This window comes from Protobothrops mucrosquamatus, unplaced genomic scaffold (genome assembly GCF_001527695.2).
Source record: "Protobothrops mucrosquamatus isolate PMUCROS unplaced genomic scaffold, P.Mucros_1.0 scaffold3691, whole genome shotgun sequence".
Classification (NCBI taxonomy): Eukaryota; Metazoa; Chordata; class Lepidosauria; order Squamata; family Viperidae; genus Protobothrops; species Protobothrops mucrosquamatus.
This window is the reverse complement of record NW_015389648.1, coordinates 41636-51877: the sequence shown is the minus strand read 5'-3', so window position 1 is coordinate 51877 and position 10242 is coordinate 41636. Positions and strand designations below refer to the sequence as shown.

General features: G+C 38.4%; 1 protein-coding gene across 1 annotated transcript; it reads left to right on the top strand.

The window, feature by feature from the left end:
- Positions 1–3798: 3798 nt before the first annotated feature.
- Positions 3799–6806, top strand: LOC107298070 (polypeptide N-acetylgalactosaminyltransferase 17-like; the record flags this gene model as incomplete). Its single annotated transcript, XM_015827432.1, has 2 exons — positions 3799–3966; positions 6643–6806. Coding segments are annotated over 2 exons (297 nt in total), but the record flags the coding sequence as incomplete, so codon positions are not given.
- Positions 6807–10242: the final 3436 nt, after the last annotated feature.

Below are 10242 nucleotides of genomic sequence, written 5' to 3'. Positions count from 1 at the left end.
CTTCTCTGCATTCCTTTCAGAATTGAATCTGGAACATCACACTACTGTACATGATTTGCATGGGTTTTTTAGGGCAGCTATGGACACATACAATTTGTTCCTTTAAATTCAGTTAACTGTCTCTTGGAAAATAACACACGCAGTGCTCATACTTAGTGGGGGGGGAAGAGAGCTCTAATTTGCAATGCATTGTTTAATGCATATAATTGAGTGATTGTTGTCTGTCACTTTCCTCATGATGAGCTGCCAGGTAAATTATATAAATTATATTTTATAACATATTGCAAGTTAATATATATCAGCTTAATTTCAATAATTCCTCTACAGAGCACGCAACTGCACTCTGAATTATGGTGGCTTTATAGGATAGTGACAGTGTTTTGTGCCATGCTAAACCGTTATTCTCTAGTTCTGACTTGCTAAGGCCACCCCAAACCTCACTTAGCAAGCCTTAAAAAAAGAGAGAGAATATAATTAACTTTCTCCCACTGTGAGCGCACAGACCCCAACCTCAACCATAATGAAGGAAGATGGATGTTAATTTCCAGCAGAAGCGATCAAATGGAGTTAGCAGTGCGCCAACTATATTTCTGGGCTTCTTGTATTTCGCAGAATTTTCCAGCTGGTGTCAATTTAACACTAATTAAGATTAATCGCGTTTCTCTAGGGCACAAAGAGGAGCTCCTTTATAATACATGTAGAGTTGAAAAATGATAAGGCAGGTTTGTCCTGCTATCTCTTGACTGATATGAAGTCTACATAAGCAGAATATTTTGCCTATCTCCCCCAATTGTCATACCTTATACTGAAATCTTCACAAGAGTTTTGAAAATTAGACTTGATAGATTCATCTAGGCCTGGGTTTCTCATGTTGTCTGGGAAATTCTGGGAATCCACACATCTTAAGGTTGCCAAGTTTGAGAAATGTTGATCTAAGCTTTATCCTGCTTAAAAATTAACTCAGGAAATTGCTGAGGCAAGATTCAGAAAGATAGTCTGGTTCTTCAGAACAGGATCTTTCATCCATATGTGTTAAAGCAACTCTTGTATTCTCTGTATTTCAAAAATTGTAGCTCATTTTTAAACATTGGTTAGCCATTTTTGTACCCTTAATATTTGCACTTTAAAGTCTTTTTCAGCAATTTTCTTCCTGGGACACATGACTGAAATTAATCCCTGATCTTAAGTTGGTTTGTTAACTTTTTAAAAATCATTTGGGTACTATGTCCAATGGTTGTGGAACTCTATGTCCTTCCATTCTCCATTAAGTAACACAAGTTCTAAAAGGACATGCTGAATTTGTCATGGTAAGAATCACTGGCTTAACTCTCCACCTCTTCTGTTATGTATTGATTGTCCAAAAAACGAACCAGTAATCCTCCAGTGTACAACTCCCAGTAGCCACAATCACTGTAGTTCAAAGTTTAAAGAAGCTGAGAGTTTTAATTCAGCAGCATCTGTCAATACAAGTTTCCCATCCCTGGCTTAAGACTGTGTTGGATTTCTATTGTATGGAATTCCACATCTTTAAAAAAGTAGATAATTGTACCATATATTCCTTTCAATATATGGAAGTTTTCTCTTGAGTCCCATTCCTTGGAATGGTGTTTCTCCACTGTTTTTCAGTGAAAGGACAACCAAACTATCTGTCTCTCTAGTTTTCATGTTCAAGGGGGGGATGAAATCCCCAGGCCCCTCACCAAACCAATATTGGGGTACATTACCAGGAGCATAGCATCCAGGTTACAGTAAGTAATTCTTCAATTGTAGTCTGATGTGGTCAGACTATATATTTAGCGTTCTATTGTAGTCTGACGTGGTCAGACTATTTATGGATCATGATCTCCCAATTTGAGGCACCACAGTTCAAAAAGGACAGTGACAAACTGGAAAAAGTTGAAAGGTGGACAATCAAGGTGGCAAGAAGCTTGAAAAGCACATTTAATGAGGGATAGTTAAAGGACATGGGTATGTTCAACCCACAGAAAAGACAACTGTTATAAGGGGAGATATGATAGCACTCTGTCTGAAGCACAGTCACACAGAAGAGTCATTGGTCTTTACTTTCTCTGCGTCAGTGAGCAGGACCAGAACCAACAGTTCCTCCAGTATCTTCGCTATTTTTAATTAATTAATTAATTATTCAATTTATATGCTGCCCATCTCACACAATGCATGTAATTATATACAAAACTTTTATGGGGATACGGCTATGGCCTCATAACTGGATGTCCCATTCAGCTATAGAATAGAATAGAATAGAATAGAATAGAATAGAATAGAATAGAATAGAATAGAATAGAATAGAATAGAATAGAATAGAATAGAATAACAGTGTTGGAAGGTACCTTGGAGGTCTTCTAGTCCAACCCCCTGCTCAGGAAGGAAACCCTATACCATTTCAGACAAATGTTTGTCCAATCTCTTCTTAAAAATTTCCACTGTTGGAGTATTCATAACTTCTGGAGGCAAGTTGTTCTGATTAATTATTCTAACTGTCAGGAAATTTCTTCTTAGTTCTAGATTGCTTCTCTCCTTAATTGGTTTCAAATCCATTGCTTCTTGTCCTTCCCTCAGGTGCTTTGGAGAATAGCTTGACTCTTTCCTCTTTGTGGCAACCCCTGAGATATTGGAATACCGCTATGATGTCCCCCCTCATCCTTCTCTTCATTAAACTAGACATACCCAATTCCAGCAACCGTTCCTTATATGCTTTAGCCTCCAGTCCCCTGATCATCTTTGTTGCTCTTCTCTGCACTCTTTCTAGAGTCTCAACATCTTTTTTATATTGTGGTAACCAAAACTGGATGCAGTATTCCAAGTATTCAGGCAATCGCCTCTGTTGTTTCATGCAGTATTGTGTACTGGTTACCAGTAGTTAGCAATATCATACTGCCCTACATTAGAAGACTACAAGCTCTCAATTGTCAATGAGGAAGGATGACAATGCACAGTCCACCACAAGATCGAAATCCTGTAGGCCAGCATGGAAAACAGCTATTCACTTAATATCTAACCAGTTTAACTCCAAGAATGTCTGGAGAGAGGAATGGTCCAAGGTTCCTTCTTAGTAAACTCTCTACCAAACCACCAGGTTTCAACCTGCCTCACTCTGTATGGATGAAATTGAACAGATGTGAGTAAAACATTAAAATATTACAGTTATTAATATCAGCATTAAAATCAACATTAAAATTGTCAAAGATGGCGAGAAAGAGAGCAAGATACACATGGGATGGAGGTGGAATCTGCTTTTGGTCCACTAGCTACCTGTAGTATGATACACTCCCATCGGGGTCCCAGGCCAAGTGGCAGAGCCAGGTTTTGAGGCCCTGTCAGAAAGCCAAGAGAGTAGAGGTGATATCACCTTGAGGAACACAAGAAAAGTCTCCTCTTGCCATTAGGAAGTCTTCTCTAATAGTGATTTTGCCTTCTGTAATAGATTTAGACTCTGAGAAAAGCAGAGAACAGCCTTAATTCTGTGAACCAACTCTTCGGTTTATTTGAAGCATGCTATTCAATCACCATCACTCTGAAGTCTAAGCATACCCATTTCTCTTTGTAAGGTTGAATACCCTGATTATCCTTATCCTCTTTCTTTGGACCTTCTCCACCGCTTCTTTGAACCTTTGCCCAGAGCTTTGCAGAGTACTTGAGATGGAGTTTCACCAGAGCAAAGCTTCATTTAAGATCATAATAATCCATATTATCTTTCACTACCAGACTCTCTATTTGGTTTTGCATGTAGATAACCTTCATATTTCTAAGCCTGACTCTTTCTCTCTCTTCCTTCCCTAGCTTGCTCGCTACACCAAAGAAGGATATCTGCATTTAGGAGCTCTTGGGACTACAATATTGCTCCCAGATACCCGCTGCCTGGTGGATAATGTGAAGAGTAAACTCCCTCAGCTGCTTGATTGCGAGAAAGTCAAGAGCAGCCTCCACAAGCGTTGGAATTTTATACAGGTTCGTGCTATCTGCATTTATTTTCATATGAATTATTTGTGGTAAACCTTCGGGTTTTTTTAGCCGCAGTCTACAGTATGTTCAAAATCACCCCTGCTGCTGGAGCATATTAATAACTATAAGGTTAAACCCTAGCCAGATCTTCCCTTCTGTAAGTCATCCTCCTCCAATAAAAGTTCAAAGAGAGGTTTGATGACCTTTACAGCTTTTCTGCAAAGCTTGTAAAAAAAAGTGTGATGCTTATTCTCAGAAGATCTAAAGCCTAAGCTTTCTAATCTTCATTTCTGCTTTTCCAGCCAGCTGTTTCTGAAATACTTTTAGAATGGAGCTAGGTGTCTATGGAGATTCTCAGTCATCCAGCTCATGGTTATTTCAAAGGTCCTTTTTTCAAAAGGCAATTGGACTATGGTTTTTTATTATTATTATTTTGAGGAAGAAAAAGAGGTTTCGCTTCTCATCCAAGAAGCTTCATCAGTTCTGGCTAGATGGTGGCTGGGATGTCAGAAGTAGTCCTTCCATCCATCCCACCATTCCATCAGATTAAGCTTCTTGGATGAAAAGCAAAATGTCTACTTCCTCAAAGAAAAAAGCACCTTTGAGGCAATGGGGCTAGGAGTAGTAATATTGGGCCATATTGGGCCTTCATCATCCCCAAACTACAAAGGTTTTTTTTTAAAAAAAAAGAAAAGGAGACGAAAGGACTGGAAAACTACCTGGCCATCTCATTAAAAGCATATATCCTCTTTAAAATATTGAATCCTTTTTAGCAGTGAGCTGAAAGCAATTGCCCATTTTCTCCGATGTATATGCCACCAATATTCAATAGAGCAAGGGCCAGTTTTGAATACACAGTTTGTTACCTCATTTTGATAAAAGGGAGACTAAAACAGATGGGATTTAAAAACAAAAACAAAAACAAACAACCACACACTTTGTGAGAGGAGCCAACATTAACAGTGAATGGAATATGCATCAAATAATTATTCAGTTATCTCTGCTACCCTATGCTTGTAAGCCACTGAAATTAGACCTACATAAAGCTAAACAGAGAGTTTCAGTTTATTCCAGTCCAGCTTGACTATATTAATTTTAATTTTAATGTGGTGATGTTCCCATAGCTGTTTCATAATATAAGAAGCAGCTCTGCACTAAATCAGACCGTTGGTTTAGCTATTCTTGTGTATTATTATGAAGTACATTCTCTGTGATTATTTGAGTTAGTTTGGAGCCTGGCTACCTTCAGTTAGTATGTGGAAACTGTGAATTCTTCTTTGTTGCCTTGATGCAAAATAAGTGTGGGTATTTTACTCCCCCCCCCCCAAAAAAAAATATGTTAGAATTCTGGAAGCTGCCTAATTTCCTACCAAAATCAGCCATGCTTGCATTGGAGAGATTTCCCAACCTTGACCAAACATGCCAAGGATTGAAGCTGGAACATTTGAAAGTAAAGCACATGTGATAATATCTCTCAGATATAGAATTGTCCTGCCTAGATTGTTTGGCTGCAGTATGAAATAGGCCATGGACAGGACATGTGTTGTTGATGATGGTAATAGGCTGTCAAAAAGTCAGTGTGATGTTTCAGAACACCATCTTGATTTCTTTTTTACACCATCTCCCTGCTGTCCTTGGCTTTGAGGCAAATTTTTGGGCAAAAAAACAGCAACTCTGGCACATGAATAGATGCTGACCCAGAACCTTGCTGCAGCCACTTCCTTATGCAGCTTCAGCATGATCCTGAGAAAGTTCAGAAGCTGGAGACAGGTGTGGTCTACATGAGCATTCATTCTCCAAACGACTTCTTTTGCCTTTAGATCCAAAGCCCTTCATAGCCCTTAGACAAAATAATCCACTGAATAAAGTGAAATCCAGATCCCAGTACAATGGAAAGATTTTTCATTGAGTGTGCCAATATATTTTCTTGAGGTTTCTCTAAAGAAAGTTCTCTAAACATATAGGCTAAAACATATAAAGAATTGCTGGGGTTCCAAACTAAACAAAATGAAACAAAGTTATGGCTACAGACACCTATTATCAATCAAATAGGATCTATTAGCTTTGTCAGGGGTCCTTAACGCAATAGCCCACTTGTACTTTTGGGTGAACCCATGTGGAGTTAATGCATACCAAAGAAGAGTCCAGTTGGACCAACACAAGAACAACAGTCCCATGGACAAACTAATTTAGCAATAGAAACTCCTAGTCATAGGTCTCCCATAGGGTTGTGTTGCTCTAGTACAGGGCTACTGAATTCTCTGTAAGTGAGCCAAAGAGCTTCAGGTCCATTCTGTTGAGTTCATACAAGATGATTTGGGACATAGTTGTATTAAGGTTCCTGCATGCCTTACCATTGGCTATGCTGGAGGTTCATACTTTTCCTGTCCCTATAATGAGCCAGTGAAGAGGCACAATGGTAGCATTTGTATACCATACAACCAAAATGCTGAATTGCCATATTTTTCTAGGTTCATATACCAATACTATATCATATATCAACATACCAAATATACAGATGAACTGTGTGGGCTGGATTTGTACATGTCAGGTTTGTCCTGAATTACAACTTCAAATATTCCCAACTGGCATGGGAATTGTAATCTGACCTATTAAAAGTTGATGAATGTAAACACTGATTTCTCTCTCTCTCTCTCTCTCTCTCATTTAACAATAATCCAGCATGGTGCAATCCTAAATAAAGGGACAGGACGCTGCTTGGAAGTTGAAAATAAAGGCACGTCAGGTATGGATCTTATTCTCCGCAGCTGCACAGGACAAAGGTGGACAATTAAACATTTTATCAAGTAGAGAGCTTCTTATCCATTGTTCAAAATTTTTGCAGATTGAGTTCTCTGGGGAGACATTTTTATCAAACCTTCCACTCTCATTCACAATATCAGGGAAGACTCATAAGGGAAGGTGTTTGGGTTTTGTTTTTTTATATTTTATTTATTTGAACTTTGGTTATCTCTTTGCCAAACTTGACTGACTGACAGAATGAAAACATTCCAGATCTACAGTTGTCATTATCCTGAAGGTTCAAGGCACATCTTGACTTAAGGATAGTAATGAAAGCTTACAAACATTTCCAAAAATAACCTCAATCCCCACTCCAGATACAGGACCAGCAAATTATATTTGAGGTTCAGCGATGAAACTTTTGATACTCTTTTATTTGAATGCACACAATCTTGGAAATGACATAATATATTAATATTGAATACCATGTCAAAAGATAAAGAGAAGAAGAAGTCATCTTCCATGAAGGTAGCATGAGATGTCTATCACAGCCTCATTTGGAAGTTTCAGGTGCTCTGGATTTCTAGAAGGATATTTTATAAACTTTTTGCAGAATACGTCCTTCATACCAAGCACACCATATTGTTATTCACTTGATGCTACTAGTTCAAAGAGGAGCAAGGATTATCCCAAAATGTCATGAAGAACCAGGGATGTCAATGAAATCCACCATGGAGTTTTAAAAGAACAGAGTTGCAGCACACAGGAACATGGACTCTGCCATTGCAGTGAATGGACCCTAAAATCTGTATTACTCCCATCAAAATTTAACATACACGGACATTAAACCAATTTGTTTGTGAAAGATACAGCCATAAAAGATTGTTTCTGAAATTGCGTACATCACAGTGGAGTTGTATCAGACATACAAGAGCCTAAATAACAGGCTAAAAAAATAGATGGTTATGGAAAAAAATCTATTTGTGTGGATGCTAGGAGCTAAAAATGACTTGATGGTATATAATCAATCAATATGGTGGAGAAGTGCAGATTTAAAAAAGTAAGAGTGGAAAGGGAAAAATTTTATCACAAAGAGCGTCAGGGAAAAGTATGTTTACAAAAAAAAATCTTGGAATTTCCATTAAAAGGCTGGTACTTTAGGAGAAAATATATGTAATATTATTGAATATTTAAGGAAAGCTGTGTTTGAAAACTTATGCAAATAACTGATTTAAAGAAATGGATAAATGAGACAGGTTCTGCCTTGCTAGAACAAGCCCTAGAGCAGATTTTTGCTGATTTATATATCTCAAGCAGTATTTTTATAGCCAACAGAATTACAATCTGTGTTTTCTAGGGATCAAATTTTCTGCCCTTTGTCAGTCTTGAAAAGAAAATACACTTATTAGTCAATGATCCATAATGAGGATGTTTTCATAAGGAACTGTATTTCTCCTAGCTTCCCTATAAGCAAAGAAATTATTTTTGCTTCAGTGGATGTGGAATGTGAAATACGCAATCTTAATTTAAAGAAAAATCCCATGAAAATGTGCTTAGAAACAAACAAACGAACAAAACTCACACTGTTTCCTACTTGGAACGAAATCCCTTGTCATGATTTTGGCACGTATTGATGGGCTTCCTTAACCATTGGCTAATTTAAATTCATCACAGTTGGTGTAAGAGAAAGAAAAAGCTTCTTTAATACAGAAATTTCTCTTTCTCCCTCTTTTGGGACATCCAATTAAATAATCCAAGATCTAAAATTCTGGTAAGACAAATATGTCACATGACATATTTAACCTGGTCATTTGAGCACTTAGAGTTTGCATCTGGATACTATGCTAAGAATGGTTTGTGTTGATCCTTGTTAGTTTCTTTATGGCCTAGCCCGATGTGCATCCCGCTTGGTTGATTTCTGTGCAATGAGTTTTACAAAGCCAGAAAACTGGATTAATTCAGTAATCAGGTTAAATGGTTGTGAATGCCACTGTTGTTCAATTTGTTTAATTAAATTCTTTAATTTCCAGAACCAGTCGACATAGGATATGTTCAAGGTCTATCAACAGCTATTAGCTTTGATGGCATAAAAGGAATGCCCACATTCAGATGACTTGCTGTACTAAATACCACTGGAAACAGGGCATCAACAGCAACATTCTACAAACTGCTAAATAGTTATGATACACATTATTGGTTGCATAGGAAAACAGGGCCTTAAGCAAGATAACATTTTGGCACAGTTCTATATTTTATCCTGTATTATAGGAAGCCCTTGACTTACAATCAGTCACTTAATGACCGTTTGAATTTACGAACAAATTTCTCCAGAACTACTTACAAACTAGTTTCAAAGTACTGATGGCCACAGATACACACACACACACACACACACACACACACACAGAGAGAGAGAGAGAGAGAGAGAGAGAGAGAGAGAGAGAGAGAGAGAGAGAGAGAGAGAGAGAGAGAGAGAGAGAGAGAGAGAGAGAGAGAGACCCTCAGGGTCATGTGATAGCATTTTGGACACTTGGCAACTAGCCTATATTTATGGTTGACCATGATTTATAATGCTTTTGGCAGGCAACTGCCATTTACTTCTGCTTTCTACCAAAAAGTGGGTACAATGGGTTCACTTAACGTCTGCCCCATTTATTATCGACCATCACAAAAACCTGTAAAATTGGTCATAGTCACGGGCGGTGACCCATTTAATGACCAACACAATTTACAGCCATAATTTCAGGCTCAGTTACCCTAGTACAGTGATGGCGAACCTTTTAGAGACTGAGTGCCCAAACTGCAACCCAAAACCCACTTATTTATTGCAAAATGCCAGGGCTGCATCAGCATTGTGGTGCCCTCAAGGGGGATGGGGGGCATCGCCCACTGGGTAGGCATGGCTGCAGTGGTCACAGCAGACTTGGTGAGCGTGGCTGGGGCCAGGGGCCAGGGGCCAGTTTCTCGCCATCTCTGGGACATCCCCGGGGGGCCAATGCCGCTTGCTTGCTCACTTCCTGCCCTGTCATTTCCAAATGCCACGTGCTTGCTACTCTGGCGAACTCTGCTGGGGCAACAGCAGACGTGTCCACAGAGAGGGCTCTGAGTGCCGCCTCTGGCATGCGTGCCATAGGTTCGCCACCACTGCCCTAGTAAATCAAGAACTACCTGTATATTATTTGATTTGATGTAGCACCAGCGATCAAGGCCATTGAATAGATTATAGTGATAATAGATTGAAAACCAACACACAAAAATCCCAATTTAAGATAGCAATTAAAACAAAAAAATTAAAAAAGTTAAAAATGTCATAATTAACATTTAAAAGCTCATTTAGATTTATTAGATTTAGATTTAGATTTTATTAAATTTATACCCCGCCCTTCTCCCGGAGGACTCAGGGCGGCTTACAGCCAGTTTAAAACAATGATATAATACAATACAAACTTTAAAAAAGATTAAAAATAACTATTTAAATTTGGCCGCTTCTACTAAAAATTTAATTTAAAACCCCTTTAAAATACCCCTAGGCCAGTCCTG